The sequence below is a fragment of the Thalia democratica genome, chromosome 7 (genome assembly GCF_965202585.1).
Source record: "Thalia democratica chromosome 7, ktThaDemo2.hap1.1, whole genome shotgun sequence".
Taxonomy (NCBI): Eukaryota; Metazoa; Chordata; class Thaliacea; order Salpida; family Salpidae; genus Thalia; species Thalia democratica.
Window position 1 is genome coordinate 56889493 of NC_139171.1, and position 24038 is coordinate 56913530.

Consider the following 24038-nt stretch of genomic DNA (forward strand, 5'->3'; position numbering starts at 1 on the left):
CATGGTAAATATATATACAACTAATAAAAAATTCTTAGTTTGTGATTAATACCCGATTTAGTTAATTGTTTGTTTTAAAATGTGCTATAGAGTTTAATTAAAATAGCTTCACTGATCAGAGTCTCAAGTTTATTCCTAAATTCTTTTAAAGTATCAAAACTGTTAACAATTATTCTTCTATTTTTACAATTACTAATATGGTCAGATACTGCTGTTTGTCCTTTTAAATGTTCTTTGCCTTTTCAATTGGTAGTCTCGAAGTTCATCTTATGTTTTGGATGTGCTTATTAAGTGCTAAAAGATTATATCCAGTTTTAAACAACCAATTAGCTAAACTATACAGTTGCATATTTTTTTACCATGTATAAATGTTTATATGCATTGTTGACCTTATAATTTAACTGTAGTTTATAATTTTCATTATACAACTATTTATACTTATCTTATTACTTAAAATAATATACTAAACGTAAGCTTTTGAAATATACGAGCTGTTCAGATAGCTATTTTTTGATATTTAAAAAAATGAAGTTAAGACTACAGCAATTTATAATCTAGTGCTATCTTTTTATTGAAAGAAAAAAAGCGCTCAAATATTTGGTCCAAGGACCTAATTACCAAAAAGACCTTTCGGTTATCGAGTCATACACCCGGATACAGTTTAAAGTCATGTCCAGGACAAGTGTTGTCAACAAAAGAACTTTTAAATACCAGGTATGATTATTCTAACATTTTTTTAATTTCAGAAAAGTTAGGCAATAAATAAAACTTAAAAGGTAGAAATACTAGTTTGTAGCTTCACATTTATGCTTAACTATATTTATCATACATAAAACCACACTCTAATTAGACTTTTTTTTAATGATGTTAGAAAATTAATTTTATCAAAGTATTATTAAGCAGTAAGTGTGATATAATTAGTTAGATAACAACGTGTTAATTTTAGAGAATTAAAGCTTAATATTTACTTATTATTAACCTGGACATATTACGTTAAACTGTTCCGGTGTATGACTCGATAACCGAAAGGTTTTTTCGTGCACCAGGTCCTTGGACCAAACTTTGAGCTTTTTTTTGTCGTTCATTAAAAAATATTAATTAATAGTTAAATCAAACTGTTATAAGTTTTAATAACTTACCTTAAAATTTTAAAAATAGTTGAGTTTGTTACAACTTTGAGTGTTATAAGGATTATTTTATTTATAGTTGTATTACTTATAGTATGATAGAAATTTAAATAATGATTTAAACTTTTTTAATTCAATAAATACAACTTTTAAACAACTATATTTCGCTTGTTAAATTAAAAACTTTATTTAATAGTTTAAATTCTAAATTTTGCAAAACATGTTAATAAACTAACGAATTTCTGAGGATTGTATGAGGTAGAAATAACTCATATATGAAACAGCAGTAAAAAAATTTCGTCTATTATATAATCAAATAAATAAATATATGTTCTTTTTAAAATATGATATAAATTTAAATAATTATTTAAACACTTGTAATTCAATAAATACGAACATTAAATTAAAATGTTCTGCTTATTAAATAAAAATATTGATTTAGTATTTTATTTGGCAGTAGTGTTAAAAGTACGCTTTAAACAATAATGCAATAATGACTTAAATGTAAAGCACCAATTTGATAAGACACTATTAAAAACTTGATAAAAACATAAAAAATCTAAAATGATGCATAAAAGTATTATATAAAAAAAACTGCAAAATAACTATGATTTTTTAAAACAGACTAAAATTTGCAGTCAAAAAAGTATTAAAAATCAGAGATAGAAATAAAATTATTAAGGTAGCCACTTCATTTGAGTTTTTGTGTCACTAATATTGAAAAAAAGTACATAAATAGAAAACAGTAATTAAACTAAAAATATAACAAATAAGAAGTAGTGATTTTGAAAATATAGGCATAAAAATATAAATTGTCTACATCAAATGTGCTTTCATTGACATTTGTTTATGTTGTTTGAAGTGGGTATTAGAATGCTCATGATTATCTAATAAAAATCTGATTGTATTTTAAACAAACAAATTTTAAGAAGTAATTTTACTTTCATGCTGGCTTCTTTTGTACGCCAAAGCTGCTTTATTGTGTTCACCTTTCTGATACCTGAAAATTTAGTTATATTTTTATGTTTAATAATTTATTTTCGAAACTAACCTGTGAATCAAGTGGCTTTTTAACAAACTTAAATTAACTGCGATAAGATAAATATTATAAAAGTATTAGTATTTATAAAGTACGTAAAAAGTTCTACACCGGGAAAAAATTTAAAATAACTTATTATTGACTTTAAATTATATAAAAAGTATCTAAAAAATTTATACACTGTTACATGATAATTAACAAAAATAAAAAGTTATAAAACTAAAACAAAACATTCTAATGGCATGATTATTTTTTTAAAGACTGAATAAAATTGTAACTCCAACTTTTATTTGTACTTATAATAGATACGAAACTTTTTATACATCGTAACATCAGCATTTTATACACTTTATTCTGATTTAATTTTTCATTATAATCTTTTTTTTTTCTGCAGCAACAAATACACAACTCACATTAGTAGCGCGATATTTGTAATTTGCAGTGCTGTTTTATTTTAAAGACTTATTCCTACATTCATTATAGTACAAACTTTTTAATAATGAACTATGTTAGACTTGCAGCTCAGGTAAAACTCTTTTGGAGCTCAAACAAATTTGTGGATTGCAAACAAAGCTTTCTTTTACTTATGATAATTTGGATAACTTTAAAGTTCATTTTAACATTATCATTATTTTTGTAAAATCATCATTTTCAGGTATTTATTTTGCATAGTTATCAACTCACAACAGTAGGGCGATGTTTCTGAGAGCCCTGTTGGCTTGCTGGCTGTCTTCCCCGTACACTCGCTTGTATATCTCCAAACACTGCTGGTATATCGGAAGCGACTTGTCCAAGTTCCCGCACTCACACTCGCACACTGCCAGGTTCAGCTGGAAAACAAAGACAAGTTTTGATTAAAAAGTTTTATTGAGTTTTATTTTAATAAGTGTCATGTTTCAGGCTTCAATTGAGTAATAACAATATTATTTTCAACATCAATCAGTATTGAAATTCAAGTTGGTTAATAATTGCTGTTCAAAAACTTTGATTTTTTTAATGTTCAATACTTGATCTCGAGTTAAGCTTTTCCAGACTTTTAGTAAAACACTAAAAAATATTGATATATATATTATAATAGTTAATTATAGTTACTTACTTTAAAAATAATAACAAGTTTAGCAAGTGATTCCAACCTTAATTTTTAGATATATATATAATTTGTTACTAACAAGTGTGTCAGCGTACATGGGACTGTTTTCTCCAGATATTTCCTTCTGAATTCCAACTATCTCTCTGTAAACATCCAATGCTTTAGATTTTTTGTTGAGTTTTTTGTGGAGAAACGCCAGTCCCTTCATTGTTGAAACTACGACGTCATTGTCATCTTTTTGCTTTCTGATGATGATAAAAGTTGATAACAAGCAATTAGTATACAAGTGATAATTGGTTATGCATAAACAGGAAACAATTAAGCATATAATTTTAAAAGTAATTTTACATCGTTTTCGTTAATTTATCTGTACAAATCTAATAAAAGAAAAAAATAAAGGAATAATAGATAGTCACTTTTTGTTTAAGAAAAATTAAAAAATAATTACATTAATATAAACTGTCCAACTCTTCTGCAATTTATATTAAATTGAAAAAATATTTTTCAGAAGTTTTTGGTGTATATAATTGTGACAGTTTTAAATGGTATCAGTACAATTGAATGTAGCACATTTCAGTTATCTTCTTCATTCTACATATCCTGCTAATTAAAATACTCAACAAAAAAAACTAAAAACTTCTTAAACCATAAAAAAAACAATTGTAACAAAAGTTAAACAACAATAGTAATGATCATTAAATAAGTAAAACTTAGTTTTGTTAAATATCGTTTACAAGATAATCGTATTTATATCAAACAACTGGGGCTTTTAAAACGTGACCCAAGAACAATAAATATTTATTGTTAGTTTACTCAAATGATGATAATTCACATAAAAATTAAACTTGATATCTAGTGGTTTTTGCGAAACTAGATGACTATACAAAAATTTTATTCAAAGAACTTATAAATCTTAACGTGATCACCAATATTTAAGTTCTTAAATTTTGTTTTAAAAAACTATGAAACCCCAACATAATATCTTCTGCAAATTTAAGTTTTATTTAGGTGACTTATAAGCACAACAAACAAATTAATTTACCAAGTATTTACTTAAGTAAAAATATACAAAACTTTCCCCCTGATATCTAGTAGTTTCTGCAAATTTAAGTTTTATAAACGTGACTTATAAGCACAACAACTAAATCAATTTACCAACTATTTATACAAGTAAAAAATGTAAAAAACTCCTACCTGATGTCTAGCGATTTCTGCATGTACCGACAAGCAGAATCCAGGTTGTTCGTCTTGGCGTCCACCAACGCCAGATTGTAGTAGTTTTGCGCTATTGTGACGTCATTATCGCCCAGCAACTTCTCCCGCATCTCGAGCGAACGGAGGAAGAACGAGCCCGCGTTCCTGTGGGAATGATTAAATTTGATAAGCTGGTTTTTATCAATTTTTATGCAACACGATTCTACACAGAGTGTGGTAAATTTCTAATTTAAATGGAGTTGTTTATGCTTGATAAAGTACTGATTAGTCACCTGCAGTTATTTACACATTGTTTTATGCAGCAAACCTTTTTAAATAAAAGAGATCTTCTTTAAACTAAGAAAAATTTCAACTTAAATAAAAATAAAAGATAATAACACAAAGGTTGTGTAGTTATATGAAAATTCACTTGTAATTTTTCTGCGTGTAGTTTAGCAAGGCGAGGTTATTGAGATTTTTAGCAACTTCCAAACTGTCTTCACCAACTGTCAGTTCTTCTAATGTCAAGGATCGTTTCCTAATCAGCTCGAACTGACGCTGTTGAAGAATAAATATATTACTATCAACTTTTCGTTAAAAAAAAAATAAAATAATCTTATAAATCAATAAGTAAGGAAAGGAAAAGACCTGAGATACTATGAGGTCGATATGAAAAGTTAAAGGGTTCAAACTTACGTTGTATGACTAACAAATCACTATTTTATCAAACCTTGTAAAGTTATATTGTTTGATTATTTACTAAAATCAATTAACAAAATTTTAATCATCAACTAGCGAACAATAAATATCTGAAATTGATTTTTAAAGTTTGAGAATCCTGCTTCAAATGTGTTTGAAAAACAGTTCTAGTTTTTACCAGTAACTAGTTACTTTGCACAAAATTATTTAAACAATCAAACGAAACAACAAACCGGAGTGATGTTGTTGTTTTTCTGTATAATTTTCACCATTCTGCTTCTCACTGCATCGATGTTCTTGTTATCCGATTTAGCGTACAGCCGGATAATCGAGGCGAGTTCTTGGGCGCATCTCATGTGTTTTCTACCCACCGTCGTTTCAACTAACTCCAATGCGTTGCTGGAGTTATAAAATTACTTATAAATAAAATAATTACAGTCAAGTTTTTGTTTTTTACTCATTAATTTTCTCAGATAAACAAGTAAATCATCTATATGTACTACTACTTGACATTCAGATAAAGTACTAAAAAGTAGCATGAAAAAACATTAAGAGTAAAACAACTATTTTCTTTAAAACTTAATAAAATGCTATTTTATAAAGGTAAAATTAAGAGGCATTTACCAAGGAGAAAAATTAATATCTAGTTTATTTATGACTGTTTGATAACACCAACCGGAATAGAGGTTCGGCGGTGTTAACTTTTCCCCACTGAGCGTAAGTTTGAGCGAGGTAGTGTAACGAGTCGGCTACCGACGGATGATCGGGGTCCAAGTGGATCTCTCGGATCTCCAGCGACTTCTGCAGTGATTGTACCGCCTGCATTGAATAGAACTTTGTTTAAGTGTATATTTGTATAAATTTTTATGTATTGTAACCATAAGTATGAAATTAAATTAATTATTTTGTGCTTTTGTTACTTTTATGTTTTTAATCATGCCTAAACTTAACATTCGTTTACAAGTGATTCAAAACTTTACTGTGCATTAAAAACAATTTACATAATAAGCTTAAGAAATTATCGAAAACAAGTTTTTGCATTGCTTTTAATCTTGTTTCAATTACAAACTTCCTCATAAGCAAAACTTTCACACTTAAACTACTTATTAATAACAAGGTTATGTTTATACTTATACTTAAATTAAGTATAATATAGTAATTTATTTTATAAAGTAATTTCGTATATTTACTAAAAAATATTTCTAACATTAATTTCAAAGTACAAACAAATACAAAGTTATTAAAATTTATTTCCAATACAAATATTCAGTAAGAATATTTTAGTTTTAAGTGCCTCAAATCTTCCCTTGGTTGTGTGAAGTTCTTTGTGATTTTTTTGCCTTTATCGATCGTTTTAAATAAAAAAGTTATTTTTATTTATCAAAAAAATCTACAAATTTATTAGTAAACGTTATATTGCCTAAAGTACTTTCAAAATCTTCTTCAGTAGACAATTAGAACCCTAACTACTAATTGTCTACTGAAGAAGATTTTGAAAGTACTTTAGGCAATATAACGTTTACTAATAAATTTGTAGATTTTTTTGATAAATAAAAATAACTTTTTTATTTAAAACAATACAAATATTCAAAGCACAAACTTCTTCATAAAGTCCCAGTTCACAGCAGAACCTGGCGAGGGAGGTGAACAGGTCGGCAACAACCCTCATGTCGACCTGAAGGTCGCAAATCAGGTCGTAGTACACCTTCCACGTCGACAACTTCTCCTCGTTCAGGAAGTTCAGGTACAGCACCAGCTCGTGCAGGCGCCCTCTGACGGATATACGATTTATTTTAGTGTTTTACTTTTGGTATTAGTATTTATTAAAAAACTATAAGATTAAAGTAAAAGACCTGCAGTTGTGACTACATAATATTTTAAAAGAGTTAAAAACAAAAATATTTTGCAAAATAAATTTAAATATATCTATAACATATATTGTGATTTACTAAACTAAAGAACTTTGATTTCTTTGAGTTATTAATGAGATTTTTTGTATACCACTAGCTTTTGAATTTATTTATTAAATTAAACTTGAAATGTACATTTCCACAATCAAACTCAGTCAAAGTAAATCGTACCTGTTGCACATGATATGCAGCAGTTTCGGATCGTATATAACGTCATAAAGAGCATCTCTGTCGTCCAGCTTGTGCAGTAACCATGGTAACATGTGGCACCTCCTGGGTTGCTGGGGAATTCCCTTGTAGTAGGTTGCCATAGAAACCATCAGCTTCTTCTCGGTTGATTTGTTAGTGACGTAATAATTGTACAAAATCGTCAGTATCTACGAGTTTAGTTTAAACTTGTGTTTTCATTACATACGAAACTCGAAACATTATACAAACAATGTCTTGTTTAAAGGAACAATTAGGCATACTAACTCTTGCTAAAAAAAACATAAAAGAACAAGATAAGAATAATTATTACTAGTATCAAAAAAGCATCCGGATAGGTAAGTATTAACTAAGTAAGGTAAAACTAAATAAACTTAATATTTTTGCTGGTAACTTATTTTTAAAGTAGTTTCGTATTAAAGTTGTTTTCGTTTAGACTTAAAAAAATTTGATTTAAATAAAATATTTACCAGTAAAATTTATAAGTAATTAGTTTTGTTCATCTCTTTAACCATTGATTTAGTTTGTGGTATCTAGTTTGTTGGTAGTTTGATTTGTAAGCAACACCTTCCCCTTATAGATCTTAAGTACTTTTTAATTTTGATTTTTTGCCCGTCTATTGTTAATTTGCTTGGGGCTTTATATTCTAAAATTATTGGATGCTCAGTTGATTCGTAAGCTATATTTGTGAATTGTTGCTGCTAATCTTTGAAGTGATTTTTGACTGAATCTGCCGTGGTAAAACTTTGAAAAAATAATGAATGGCGAATAGTTGTTGAGACCAATGTTCTGCAAGATGAAGATTTCTGTCTAAAGTTAAAAATAAATGCCGTTTTGAAAGTTCTTGTTTGATGAAAAGTGGTCTTCAAGATGGTTCCTAGAGCTTCGAGCCAGGTTCTGAAGAATTTTGACAAGAGATACTTGTTTTAAAGATTAATTGTTTTTGGAATGTATAATTGGAGATTGGTGACTTTGGAATCGTTGTATTTTGGTTGTGAAAGTTTTAGTTTTTTCAGTTTGTGCCTTGTATGAGTTTTATGTTTGTTTTAACACTGTAATTTGTTTTTTTTTTCTTTTTATGTTAGTGTCTTTCAGTCTAAGTGGCTAAGTCCTTCGTTTAAGAATAAACTTCAATAATAGTATTAATAATTCTGGAGTCTTATACACATACAGTTATTTGTCTTAAGTGAAAAAAATCTCAATTTACTGTATAGTAAACAGCTTAGTTAAATAATGATAAACGTGCAATTTCTATTTATTTCCAGGTTTCAGTGGGAAAAACTTTGACCTTATTAAACCTATAATTTTAATTACATAAACATCATTGCTCAGTGCATTTTACTACTTATTAAAAATTTACAAGGCCAGAATTTTTCCCGCTGAAACCAGGTTATAAATCAAATATTTAACTTGTACTTTTATTATTGTTTTTATCTTGTGCTTATTTACGAACAGGAAAATTGTTAACACTAATTAAGTTGAAAACTAATATCTTAGTTAGTGGTTTCAAACTTAATTTGACACATTAAAAGTCATATACATGTTAACAAGAACACTTAATCATTTATTTACTACTAATTGTATAAACACATTGATTCGTTCAACTACCAACAAAAACTCATTTAATTTAACTCACTTCGGAATTGTGACACTTGTACAGCCCACTTTGCAGCTTCAGTATTTTGAATTGCACGAGTTTTCTCATGTGCAAGTAGAAATCAGACCAGGTGCAAACAGCTAGATTTAGTAATTCGTCGCCGGTAAGCCCGTCCCTCGAACAAACAACCAACTGTTTTAATAAGTTTAATAAAAATCAAGTTATTGCGGACTTTTAATAACGAAAACTAAACCAAACAGTGAATACTAATTTAATTTAATTTAATTATACAGTGCTATTCAACTTAATGCTTGGAAATTTTTTTTTCATTGATATATTTTTAAAAAAATTCCATATTTTAGAAACTTCACTAGTAGTGTCCTAGATAAAACTTTGTCTAATTTAAAACTTAAATGAACTCTGAGTAAGTTATACCGACTTTATTTAAACTAAAAAAACGGTTTTTTATTGTTATAAACATTAGAAAAACTTTAAGTAAAATCAATTAAGTTTAAGTAAGTGTAAAGTTTTAAGAGAAAACTTACAACAATAACACTGAAGCTGTAAAAAACAAAAGCAAAATGTCTAGTAGAACAAGTAAAAAAATAAAGATATATGAAACATATAAATGACAATGAAAATTACTTGTATAATAAGCTTGAGTTGGGTTTTTGTTTTTCTACTATCGCAACAACCTTCTACATATTTCAATAATAATTTGTAAAGTTCAACTAAATCCCTTGTTTTGATTGCTGAATTCCATAAACTTATTTCGTCTTCGTGTGTGCTGGTCAAAAAAGTATCTAACTTATAAATCTTTGAACAAATTAAAAATTATTTTACGAAAAAAAAAACTTTTATTAAGAAAAACTGATTTAACTTTGCTAAGATAATTTTACATCGGCAACCTAAACAGCTTAAATATGTTAGTATATTTAAAATTTTTAAGTTTTTTAAAGTCCTTAAAAGACAGAAAACTACTTAATAAGATGTATTCAAAGCTTTATAATATGCAAATATAAAACAGTGTCTTTAAAAAATATAAACAAGCTTTTATTTTTTATAAACAAGCTTATGTTTTTTATCATAGAGCTACTAAAGAGAATGAAAACTTTAATATAGTAATTGTTATGGTAAGCAATATAAACAAACTTCTCGGCAATAGAGCAGAGCAGTGAAACGTACAATGGATGAAAAGTTGATGATGTTCTACAATGTGAAGTTAGTTCACTTGCCTGTTAATAATTTTATAATCATGTATGGACAATTTCTAACCATTAAACTACTTATAATTTTATAAAAAAAACAATTCCAGTATTGCTCCAACATAACTGAGTTTTAAAACACATAAAATTTAGGTAAGTTCACACAGAAGAATACTTTAGTTAGAAAAAAGACAAAAGTTGTGCAGGGTTCAGACTAAAACAAAGTCATAAAAATAACATTTTTATTAAAACAACTTTGTCTAAACTCAAAAAGTCTCATGCACATTTTATTTAACTCACCATGCTACCGGGTATGTCACCACTCAGTTGCTTGACACTGGCAACGGACAGTGGTTCGAGGTGAAGTGTGGGCCAGTTCCGCCAGATTTCCACGCAGTTGTCAGCTTGGACGGATATTATGACGCGAACGTGGACGTGCAGCGGGTCCAACAACCACTGGAAGTACAGTGATGCGTCCTGATACATTATTTTACAGTTGTTGTTATTTATTAATTTAATGTGTTAAGGGCTGGCGTTGTTGTGATAAACTTTGATTGATTCTTTAAATTTGTTATTGTTTTTATTACGTTTATATAATTTATTGAGGTTGCTTGTTTAAATAATTTTCTAAGTGGCCTTAATTTTCAAAATAAGTTGGAAGTTTTCGCTGTAACTTTTTAGATTAGTATAAAGATTCTTAGTGAGAAAAATAAACAATAAATTGACTAGAAAACTATTTAATCTAATTTCAGCGTGGTCATATAAAGTTTAGTATAAAGTTTTGATGTAATTTTTAATCAATAAATTTTATTTTGAAAAAGCTTATCAATCTTACATAAACAATTATTTAAATTAAAGCTTATAATGTTTTTCAATTACTGAAAAAAGAACTAACTGATTTTTTTAAAAACAACCACCGTGATATTAATCTGTAAAATTTATTTTAATACCAATCAAACCTTAACAAGGTCCAGGGAGTCTATGACGAGCACGATTCGATTATCCAGTCTGGCGGATAACTGCTCCAACCAGCTGGGAAGCGTTTCCTTAAGCTTTGTGACGTCATAGCTGCTGAAAGACTGCAACGGTGGCACGCACCCGCACGGAAGGTGACGTAACAATTGTGACAACAAGTTTCTGTGAATATTATAATCATTAAAAGTATAGTTTTTTATCTTGTTTGAAAAAGACTTGGGTTTTTTACTGCCTTGTTGCTTAAGGTCATCAAATGAACCGCACATTTTACATTCAAGTATGATAAGTTTTTTATAAATAAATTGTACGTTGAAATCACTTATTTAATTCCTAAGTATTTTTGTATATCAAAACATTCTTTTTTTAATATTCTATGAGGTAACTTTTATTACGTCACACCTGAGTATCGTGACGGGTTCGGCGTCCGCAGATTTACTTCCGGTTACGCAGTGACGTAACACGATCAGTTCCGGTCTGTTGCTCATCAAACGCTCGACCCAGCTGGTATATATAAATATTTATATACAATAACTTTCAACAAAATGTGATACATAGAACTCTATTATTATATTATAAAAAACTTAGATCATTTAAATTCTTAAAGATCTAGCTACAGGGTTACCACTCGTTTTTTCAAAAATTTTTCCAGGTTTTCCAAATTTCTTCCAGGTTTTTAAAAGTATACATTTTTGGGTCTATTCTTAGTTTAAAGTTAAGTATAAGATAAGAAACTGTTTTAAATAGTATAAAAACATGATAAGATACTGTATAGCTACTTTAAATATGGATTTTAATAAAAAAATTTCGATGATGACAAATTTTTTTAAATATATAATAGATTTTATGAGTCAAATCAAAATTTTACTACTGAACATGTGAAAATTGTTAAAATTCAAGGTTTTAATCAAAATTTCTCAAATTCCAGGTAAAGTTTCCAAGTAAAGTGGCAACCCTGTAGCTAAAAAACAACGTTTTTTACAATAAAAGACGCGGAGTCGATTAAAAAAATTGGATATTGTTAAAAAACTGAAGTCGATAGCAAAATATTGATATTTGAATGAAAGTCAACAATTATTTACATACCTGGTGAGCAGCATGGTCTTTCCGGACCCACCACTCCCACTCACGAGTAATGGTGGTACCGGACCAGGGGAAGTTATCACCTCGTCCAAACGACTGTAGCACTGTTAAAATGTTTGTTTAAATTGGTTTGTTTACTGAAAAAAGTTGTAAAGGTTGTGTATTTAAATCATTTTTTCCCAAACTCATTTTAATTACGGCCTAACTGGCAGAAAATAAAAATTATTCATACCGTTTTCCTTTACTAATTAATCTTCCACTTAGTTTTTACCCCCTATACAAGTTAGTAGTACCCCTGGTAGCAAAAAATTCCCACTGCGGGAAACCCTGATTAAAATACTTGAAAAAGTTGCAATGTATAAATGTCAAAGTCCTGTTGATAATGAAAAAAGGCTTGTATCTATTTTGAAAGCACTTGAAACCTCATTGAACAAACAAACTGACAAGTTTAGATAAGGTTACTGCAACCACAAGCTAGATTCATATTAGGTTTGTAATTTTAATATAAAAAGTTGTTATCTTAGTCGTGCAAAAACATATAAGCTTTTCTATAACAAGCTACAAGACTTGGAATAAATTTAAAACAGTACAAACTAGTAAAGAAAAAAATTAATCAATCTAGTTGTTTAGGTTAAAAGTATCCTCAACTGGCCTAAGCTCCTAAAATTTATAAAGTAGTCATGGTTGGTATAAAATTTTTGAAACAAGTAACAATATTAACAAAAAATCTCAAAGGCCTAAGAAAGCAGCAACTTCTTGATAAAAAAAGAAGTCTATAAAATACTATAAAATTCAAACAAGTTACTATGAACAACACTGACCTAATCTAAATGTTTTCTAAGTTAAAAGTATCCTTAGCAAGTCTAAGTTTAAAAAAAAATTAAATAGTCAGAACTGGTATGAGTTTTTTAAAATAAGTCTTAATACTATAATGAAAGTGTTAAAGGCCTTTAAGAGTATAAATTTGTCCACTAACGAATTAAAGTCTAATGAACTTCTAAATCAAACAAGTTACTACGCAAACAGTTGGAAACCGCACATGATAATTACATCATGTATTTGTTCAATATTCAACAATTGAAACCTTTTCAAAACCGACGATGGTGTTGTGATGCTTGTAAACACTTTCCTGATGGTACATGAAGTTATCGTCTATGCACGATTCGTCCAAACACGTTATGTTGGCTTCTTCATTCAACATGGCCTGTTCGTTTTCTATTGATATCTTCATTCCAAACGTCTGTGTGAAAATAAAAACATTTATAAACTAAAATATGAGAGTAGGTTGTCTTCTAACTTTCTATACGTTCACTTCAATTGTTAAAGTTTAATTGAAGCATAAGAAAAAATAAAAACAAATTCAAACAAAAAACCTTGAATGTTTAAAATATAAACTTTAATTGTTTAAAATAACTAAAACAGGATCAATATATTAACTAATACTGTATTGTTTTTATTGTATAAAATATCAAAACTTAAATTAACTAATAAGAAAAAGATTAAAACAAAAGAGTAAACGTTCATATAATTAGATAAAAAGTTACATATTTTCATTACACAATAAATACTAACAAGCCTTAATGCTTTAACAATTTGTTGCAGTAGAAATTCGTTGGACTCTTCTGAGGAATTGTAAAATATCTGGTTCTTTGTGGAGCACTCTTCTTTGATCTGAGATCTCAATCTTACACAGGATTTATCGTGCGGGTAGGAGTTCTTTAAATTAGTTATTTTCAATGTTTAAGTTTTAAAAGTAAATTTTTTTTTTTGAAAAAATTAAAATAATAATGTATAAATTTAGAAAACAAAACTCACAGTGCTTTGATGCTTAATGCAGAAAAATACAGATTCTTTGTTTTTGTTGTTGGTAAAACCTTGTGAAAACTCAGTGTGAGTAAAGCTGTAGAAAATAACCACTTAAAAAAAACTGAAAATCTATTACAGAATAAGTTTGTGAGACTAGTTAAAAGTTAACAGGTGAAAAAAAGTTTAACTTTCTTTTATTTTTTGTATAAACAGTTTTTTAAATTTCAATTTAATAACCATACTAAAATAAAAAAACAAATGAATCATTAATTTATGTAACAAAACTAAATAACGCGTTTCAAACTAAAACAAATTTTAAGTATATGTAATTATGTGATTTTTATAATTATGCTAAAAGATTATTTAGATAGCGCTATATAACAATTGAAAAATGATGTATTAAACATCTTATATAGATATACAGGGTTGCCACTGACTTTTAGCAATTTTTCTCCAGGTTGTTGCAAAGCTATGTTAAATAGTATAAAAACATTGAACAAATATTGTAGAGCTACTTCAAATAAGTTTTTTAATAAAAAAAATTTGATGATGACAATATATGGTAGATGTTTTGTGTCAAATCGAAACTTATTTACTTGACATGTAAAAATTGTTTAAAATTCCAGGTTTTTCCTGGTTTTTAAGTGATTTTTGTTAAAAATGTTAAGTTTTTTGCCTATATTATCAAAATCCAGGTTTTTCCAGGTTTCCAGGTAAAGTGCCAACCCTGGATATACTAAAAAACATTAAAAGTTAATAAATATTCAAGGTAAAAATTTAATTTTATAAATACACAAAAGTTTGATAGTACATAACTAAACTTTTGTTGTTATATTTATTTTTTATAAATTAAAAATCAGCTATACAAACTGATATAAAAAAAAAATATATATCAATATTACTTGTTTAATGTAGATCCAACATAAAAAACACACAAATCACAGACTGAAATTGCAAATTTTATATCTTTTTCCTTTTCAATATTTACTAATTGATCTTCTGTATTTTTGCAAACAATTTCGTAGTCAGCAGAGTCTAATTAAGTTATTTAGTTTTAAAACTTATTTTAAAAAAATGCTATCGTGAAAAATTTTTGTACGTTGTACAGAAAACTGTTTACACAAAAACATGTCTTACAATAAAAATATGTAAGTGAATGCTTAAAATATGAATGTCTACAATACTTAAATTTATATCGTGTTAGTCGCACAATGAAAATATTTTACAGCCTATTTAATACTAGTAATAATATTTTATATTTTAAAACTTTCACTTTAACACATTTCCTTGAATTAATTTTTGTGATAAACACAGGACTACTAAATTTAAAGCATTTTTAGAATTAACTTTACAAAATTCTATGATGCTGATTAAGTAATGCATCATTTTCAGTCATTTATTTTTATGGTCGTGTTAATAGCGCACACTATACAATTCAATTTATGAAAACAAACCGGTGAAATGTACAATATCTAACAGATACCCCTCATTTGAGCATATAGTTTTGACTTCTTGTAAAACTGAACTTTGCATAAAATTTTGAAAATCTTCTATGCAATCATTTACAGTGGAAATATAAACTCTGAAAAAAAAAATTAACATTTTTTAACTTTAAGCTTCACTTTAAACTTAAAATACTTTTTTTATATAAATAAATTACCAAAAACACTTACTATCATTTTACAGATCACACAAATTTTATTTATCAATAAGGGCATAGGGGGTATTCTATTACATGTTGATTTTACTTTAAAGATCTACACTTAGCTAATAGTTGCTTTTTAATGTTTATTAAAATTAAATTTATTTTTTGAGAAATGAGGGGACAAAGTTTGATTGGATAGGATCCTTATGGAAAGGTGAAGTTCAAAAAAAAATTACAAGAAAAAGTTACAGATCACACAAATTTTATTTATCAATAAGGGCATAGGGGGTATTCTATTACATGTTGATTTTACTTTAAAGATCTACACTTAGCTAATAGTTGCTTTTTAATGTTTATTAAAATTAAATTTATTTTTTGAGAAATGAGGGGACAAAGTTTGATTGGATAGGATCCTTATGGAAAGGTGAAGTTCAAAAAAAAATTAAAATAGCTTTGAAATTTTTAAATTTCATACGTTTATACAGCTTCTTTCACAAAACTGGTTATATTTCAGAAGTTAACTGAAAGTTCTTTAATTGTATAAAACGTTTTTTACATTATATATTCTAAGCTATCAAATATAAGCAAAAGTTAAGTTTTGTAAAAAAAAGTATTAAACCTTATGCACAATTGACAATTAAGATAAAGCATTTTAAATGCTTTAGATTATCATTAAAAAACTATATATCTTAATATCTAAAGATTTTTTTTTAATAAAACACAATATTGAGAATTATAATTTAAAAAAGAGTAAAGTAATAATAAAATTAAATACATATATCAACCTGAATGTGTTTTGGTTAGTTTCTTCGAAACCACTGTTAACTGGCAAGATGTTCAGAAAACTAGAGTTTGAACTTTTCCAGTTTTCATTTGATAGATCTTCAACACTTGCAACAGATGACTTCTGTTTGAAAATTTATACATTAGTAACTATGCTTATTAATTTAACATTAACTTACAAATATCAGCTACAAAATAGCTTTGTAATTGAAATTAAACCTTATTTCTTAAAACTAAAAGTAAGTACAATGCACTGTTATTTTAATTTCTTTTATAAACATTTCATTAATAAATGATGTACATTGTACAGTTAATAGATTGTATTATTCATAAAAAAGAACCCTGTGCAAAACACATTGTTATATATATATATATATATATTTCTACATAAGCAAAACTAAATGAACCTCAAATGTGTTTAGCACTTTATAGCACATTAGTTTACTAAGTGAAAGCTTGCAAATAGCATTGAAATAACTTACACATCTTTTTAATATAATTTATTTTAAATAAAAAAGAAAATTTTTTCAAACTACAAACGCAAATTTCAAAAAACACTGATCTATTAGAAAATGTCAATTTATTATTAAGCATTGATGAAAATAAAAACATGTATTAAATATTAGCTTAAGGTTTGATAATTGTTTTAATCATAAAAAGATAAAATTAAAAATAATACTTATTTCTTTTAAACCAACCTGATCGTCATAGTTGTCGTTGTTAAAAAGTATTGTGACGTCACTTTCAGCTGATGCCCACCACTCGCTTGCTGAATCCACTGTAATAATTAATATAAAAATATTGTGTATTAAACGTTTTAGAGAAAAACTTTTAATTAATGGATAAATTTTTGTAAAGAATAGCAGTTTACAAAAAAAGTATTGTAGTTAAAAGGTAAAAAAAATAATTGATAAATTACTTATAAAAATAACTAAAAATATTTATTGAAATTTGGACGGGTCACTTTTACACGAAGACACTTTTGCATAAAGTGTCAATTTTGCATGAAAGTAAAAAAACTATAATAATAAAAAAAGAAACAAACAAAAATGTCAATAAGAAAAAGAAAAAAACCTTTCAAGGGTAAGGGTTAGGGGTACAGTGATAGTAAAAAATATAAAAATAACAATAATAATAAAAAAAACTACCGACCAAGGGTAAGGAGTAACAATGTCATAAAAAACAAATATATGTAATAAATTAATAAAAATAAATTAAAATAAAAAAAGTTTAAACCCGTGAAAAAGTGACCTTTTGTCTGACACTTACCCATATCAATGTAGTTTTAAAGTATTACTAACAAATTATGCCTATAGATTATTTCAAAAACTTTGATTACTATTTTAAAGGTAATCAATTTTAGCAGTAATCATTTATTTTAATTAATGTCCTGGACAAGACTTTAATAGGTATCCGTGGTGTGCGACTCGATAACCGAAAGGTTCTTTGTGCATCAGGTCCTAAGACCAAATATTATGGGCGTTTTTTTTTTTGCTGACCAATAAACTATAATAATAACTTTATTCAAATACTTTCCAAATTTCTTTTGCAGCTATAAACAAAAAATATCTATTTCAATAGTAAAACATTTTGAGGCAAACTAACAATAAATAACCTGGTTATTGTAACAATTAATAAACTGATTATTGTTAGTGAAATTTTTATGTTAATTAAACTAACAATTAATAACTTTATTATTATTGGTGGAATTTTTATAATAAACAAACTAACACTTATAACTTGATTATTATTGGTAAAATTTGTATGTTAAATAAACTAACAATTAATAACTTGATTATTGTTAGTGAATTATTTATAATAAACAAACTAACAATTAATAATATGATTATTGTTAGTGAATTACTTATAATAAATAAACTAACAATTAATGACTTGATTGTTGTTGGTGAAATTGTGGTCATCTATCATGGCAACACCCTGCGCTTCCAATCTTTGCAAATTGCTCTCTAGTTGACGTTTCGACTTTAAATTTTTATTAATATTACAAAACCCCCACTATATACTGCTTTGTGCACGATTTTACTTAAACTCAACCAATTTTAACCTTCAAAGTAAACTACTGAAATACTTTAATAGATGATATATAAAAAATTTAAAAATAGTACACAACAGCAAAAATACTTTTTATAATAACAATAAACTATTCTTTATTAGAGTTGAAAAAGGTAGTTACTGACAAAATTTTATAAAATCATTTTTATTTCAAATAACAGATTAACGTTATTTAACAGTCTAAAAATTAGACAATATTTTTGTTAGAAGTTAATGGGCTCTAAAACTTTTGGTTCACAAAACAGTTTTATCTTAAACTAAAATTTGAAAAAAAAAGATTGTTAGGTTTAAATAGCTTTATTTTTTAATTAACGTAAACGAAGAACTACAAAAACATTGAATAAAACAAAAAAAAATGATAAGTATATGACACGTATAAAAATTTGTTAGTATAAATAGCTTTATTTTTTAGTAGTTGAATGCAAAAACTTATATATAATGAACAACTACAAACCTGCAGCAAAGATTGAAGTTCACTTTCTTTACTTTCACGAAATATTTTAAACTGACGCTGAATTTTTTCTCTGTCCTGAAAAAATTATATGATCAAAATAAAATCCAGGTGTTAAGACTGAAAGGTTATAAAATTTATTATAAAAAATGTAGTGGAGATTTCAGTCAATACTGCTCGATTGTACTCAGTTTTTTGAAAGTTTTGATGATTATGTATGTTTTGCAAACTAGTAAGGAGTTGTAGACTGAACTTTTGGGCACAGGTAGTTTTTATATTTGTTACAAAGTAGCAATTTTCTCATGTACTACTTAAGTTTGACTACAATTCGATATAAAAATATTTTGAAGATCCTGATTACAGTAGCATTCTCATTGCAATAAAAACTTTTGGCCACTCCAAGTTAAGAGCTTAGGGGAGAGGTCTGTAAACTATGGCCCACTGGTTACATAAAAAAAGATTTAAGACTTATTATACCTTTGCTTCTCAAAAACTGTTTTCTACTTTTTAGTGTAACCTTTTAAAATTTGTTTTTCCCAGATTTTTTTCTCAAAAAAACCCAATTCAAAACTTACTTTTTAATCAATTTAGAATGGTCGATTTTAACAACTCCTTATTCTAAACTACAACAAATTTGCTCAAGACAGGGTTGCCACTCTTTGAGCCAAAAAATCTTCCCTGAGTGACCAAAAATTTCCCTGAGTAACCTTAAATTTCCCTGAGTTTCCCTGAGTATTTTTCAAATCTTAAAAAAAAAATGTTTCTCTTCTAACACAAATTATTAATACCTCATTCTCATTTTTCTTCTTTAATAATAAAAGGAAGGTTGTATGTGTATGCTTCTGCATTAAATTTATGAAAAAAACTGTTTTCAAAAACTCAATCTTAAAAGGTTTAAACCAATTAAAAAATAAAAACTAAATTTTTGCACAACTTTGTGTAAACTTGTTAGTTTAACTTTCTACATAAAAGAATAAAGTTTAATTTGTTTGACATTTTAATTGACAAAAATTAATTATACTATAATAATAATTTCACATGAAGAACTCACTTAAATGCATACATAATAACTTCATTATGACTTGTATGTCTTTCCTAGCAACTGTTCTGAATGCAGTAAATAAAACTTGAAAGCTTAACATTATTGAAAAAAAACCTGCAAAAAGAAAGTTTAAAGAAATAGCTAAAGAAATATCTCATATCAAAGTACAACTTATATCTAACAACTGATACAAAATAATCTAAATTAAAAAATTTTTTTATGTCTTTTAGATGTTCATACACAATCTATTTTAAATAACTGAAAACATAATTTTGATTTTAAAACAATTTCACATTACCTAATAAAAAAATCTTAATACTGTTTTTTTGAGTATGCAATTTTTAAATCAATAGTTTTAATTTTATTTTCAAGTTTATTTGCGTTGTCCTTAGCAGCTATTCCTCTCGCTAATAATTCTTTCATTGCTTCTAAATCAGACTGTTTGTTGGCATCTGCAGTATATTTGTCATAGTCTTCATTCAAACATTTGAGTTGCTTTGTAAGTTTACTTTTTTGTTCTCCTAACTTGCTCAAAGCATCACCTTTATTTGGAACATATTTAGCAAAGCGCTGTTTTTTGTTTTAAAGCGCTTGTTATTTGGCTCAAGATATGCCAAATATTGGGCCCTAGAAGATTTTACAAATTTTAACAATTCAGAACTTAGTTCAACTGTGCTTGGTTCTAGACTGTTTGCATATAGATGATCTTTGATCATTCTTCGGGACCTTTTTGTCATCTCTCCCATATTAGTTGATATTACTTCCTTATTTAACTAATAGAACTAATAGTACAACATAGTGTTTTTTAAACTACATAAGTAACTAAAAATAAAAAGTTTATTAGAACTTTTCAATGAATAGTTAACAACAACTTTCATTTCTCTAAACTGTTTGATTTTACTTAAGTAAATATAAATTTAAAACTTAAAGAAACTACAATGTTAATACTAAGAATATTGAAGAACTAGCCGCAAGGCTAAAAAAATTCTAAATAACCACTTAAATAATAAAAACTACTACTTTTTAACAAAATATTGAAACTGGATTAACTAAACCTCATTCTAGATCTAGAAAAAAATTTCCCTGAGATTTTCAAAAACTTCCCTGAAATTTAGAGAAAAAATCAAAACTTCCCTGAGTTTTCCTGAATTAAAAGAAAAATGCCAAAATTCCCTGAGTTTCCCTGAGATTCCCTGAGTTTCCCTAAGATTTTCTACAGTTTGAAAATTCCCTGAGATTCCCTGAGTTCCCTGAGCTCCCTGAGTGTGTGGCAACCCTGTCAAGAGTAAAGTTTTCAGTGGTCTTATCAAAAAACATTACAAAGGTATAAAATAAATGCAAACAAACCTGCTCGAGAGCAGTGGCGCGCTGCGTGGCTTCCTGACTGCTACTTAGTGCCGCGTCTCTCTCTGTTCTTAATCTTCCGCACTGCTTGTTCAGAGCTTGCAGTTCGGCACGCAGTCTGCTGTTCTCCGTCTCCAATTTCTCCTCCTGTGTGTTTACAAGTTGCTGGTTAAGTTATGAGATTAAAATTTTAATTTAATGTGATAATAAATATTTTTTTTTTATCTGAATGAACTAATAAAAAACTTTTTTTTTTAAATTTCAAGTGTAACGTCTTTTTTTTTGTGAAAAAAAATGACAATGAATTATAAAATTTTATCGGACAGATTTTTTAAACAATGAAATGTTTGTTGAAAAATTGAGGTTTTTATCTCAAAGAATGTAGGTAGATAGGTTTAAATGATTTTATTTGTTCACCAATTTAGTTTTCTCCTCCCATAAATAACCTATGGTACTATCCAAATTAAACCTCCTTTATCTCAAATATTAGTATAATTATTAAAAATTTGTTATAATCAACTTGTAGCCTAGTTAAAACTTTACAAAATAAGATAGAGTTGTAAAAAAAATTAGCCTACCCCAACTATGCCCTTGTATTTTAAAATGTTTAATGTTGATAAACTAACTATTTCTTATAAAAATCGTAGTGTACTTTTCAAACTTGTTTAAATGTATTAAATAACTGTTGTAATATTAAAAAAATAATACTTGTTAACCAATACAATTGTTTATAAAACGTTTTAAAAACAAAACTAAAAACAGATTTTACCAAAAGTTTAAAAAAGGAAAAGCTTTGTCATCAAAAAATTGTTTAATAGTTCTATAAATTCAACTATTTTAACAGTTATAGTTTTAATTTGTAGTCATTCTTATTTATTGTTGTCAATTTAATTTAACTCATATTAAATTTATCAGGTAGATTTTTTGTAATTCTAAAAAAGCTTGTTATATATGTATTCTATGTGTATCTATATATCTAGTTTTTTGTTTAATATGTGTCTGTTCCTAAATGCACAAATAAAATAGAAAAATCTGAATAATTTAAAATTGTAAACAAAAACTATTTTTTTCTATAAAAACATAATAAGTATAATATTAAAAAAAGTTTTTCTTTAAAATTGTTAAAAATTAAGGCTTTTTTTTGTGCAATTAGGAACAGACACATATAAAAAAATAGATATATAGATACTTATAAAACAAACTTTTCTAGAAAAATCACATAATAAAAAAATCAAACAAACCTTTCTCTTCAAGTTTTGAATTTCCTGATCCATGGCAACTTTTTGCAGCTGATAATCGTTAGTTTCCTTGTTTGGTGAGGCTTGGTGTGGAAGGTTGTGGGGGTCAAAAGAAGTTGAAACTCTCAGGTGGTTGGTTGATGGAAACAAGTTGGCATCGCTGTGCTGATAATTAATTGTATTAAATTGAGATATTTTTTATTTTAAATAAAAAGTACAAATGAGGCAAATATATAGTAGCTTAGCTCTTACAAATGACATTTTTTCAAGACTTTTTAGTAATGATCTGATATTGAGTACTGTGCTGCTACTATTAGTTATCCATTGCAAATGGAAAAATACATAATCTAAGTTATTTAAAACAATATGCAAAAATTTTCAAGACTGTAGTTTTGTTCACACATCTTTTTACTTTTTTGTTTATCATTGAATTTCAAAATGTAAAAACTTCAGCCAATTAAATAGAAAAAATTAATTGAAATAACTTTGAAATTTAAAGTTTCTATAATGAAAGTGAACACAAGGTTAAATTCAACTAATTTAACTTTATTTTTTAAACTAAGTACTTTCAATATGTTCATGTACTAAATCTGTAAAATCTGCTTTAAAAAATGTTTTATAAGTACAAAATTTCAAAAGTTAAGAACTACAGCTAGTTTTTTTTCTTCCAACAAAAATTAAGACTATACTTTTTGTATTTTACAAGTTGGTCTTAAGTTGGATATATCAAACTTATATATTGACACTTTTTAGTTTTTAACAAAACTTTTGAGATACATGAAATCAAAGTTGGTGATTTGGTAATATCTTTTTTTAATTTAACCTAAACTTCTTAAAATATTACTGAAACTTTATTAATAATGTTAAAAAACTTAACTTATTATTGTTTTTTTTTGTTTTCAAAAAAAATTACTTTGCTATTCAAACAAATCTCTTTGTATTTTTGTTTTTTATAATTTTAAATATTCTTCGATTGATGATGAAAAGATTGATGAATGTCAAATTGTGTAATTATTAATTTTCTCATAAGATATTTGTAATACAAAAAACCTTAAAGTAATTTTTTTTTAGTTTTTCAAAATTTAAGCAAATATTCACATTGAAAATAAATATTTACATTGAATTGCAGTCCATACTTTCGTACTAGAAATTTTTACAAAACTGACTGTTTCTCAAAGATTAAGTTATGTTTTTACACTATTTATAAAGTTAACCATAACTTTTTAAGTTCTCATATATAAAAAATATTATTAGTTTTTTGAAATTATTTGTAATTGTTATGACATAAAAAACATTGAAAATAAAGATTTAATAACAAGTAAACCTTAGGCCTCAGTTTCAGGGGTTTGAATTTAGAAGAAGGTTGATTGTCTTTGAACTTGGAAGAAGGTTGGTTGTCCTGCCTCTTCATTGACCTCTTGCTGCTCTCTGAAGGCGCCTCATCAGCAATGTTGACTTCAACGTTTTTAGAAACAGAAACCGTCGTTCCCATGGCAGCTTACACAAGGCTGCTTGTGTACAATTACAAACTGA

At 26.9% G+C, this 24038-nt stretch overlaps 1 protein-coding gene across 1 annotated transcript; it reads right to left on the minus strand.

Moving 5' to 3' along the window:
- Window positions 1-1915: 1915 nt before the first annotated feature.
- LOC145840539 (nephrocystin-3-like) lies at window positions 1916-24038 on the minus strand. The gene is made up of 28 exons (XM_082947832.1): window positions 23830-24038; window positions 22509-22670; window positions 21271-21414; window positions 18885-18959; window positions 18241-18340; window positions 17056-17135; window positions 16360-16481; window positions 15384-15511; window positions 14832-14964; window positions 13939-14023; window positions 13696-13839; window positions 13208-13363; window positions 12127-12227; window positions 11443-11544; window positions 11028-11205; window positions 10369-10545; window positions 10016-10098; window positions 9509-9650; window positions 8903-9055; window positions 7231-7436; window positions 6750-6921; window positions 5826-5968; window positions 5383-5548; window positions 4881-5008; window positions 4451-4615; window positions 3336-3501; window positions 2851-2996; window positions 1916-2127 (listed from the first exon to the last, which is right to left on the minus strand). The coding sequence occupies exons 1-28, from the start codon at window positions 23995-23997 to the stop codon at window positions 2052-2054; spliced, it is 3801 nt and encodes a 1266-aa protein (XP_082803958.1). The 5' UTR covers window positions 23998-24038; the 3' UTR covers window positions 1916-2051.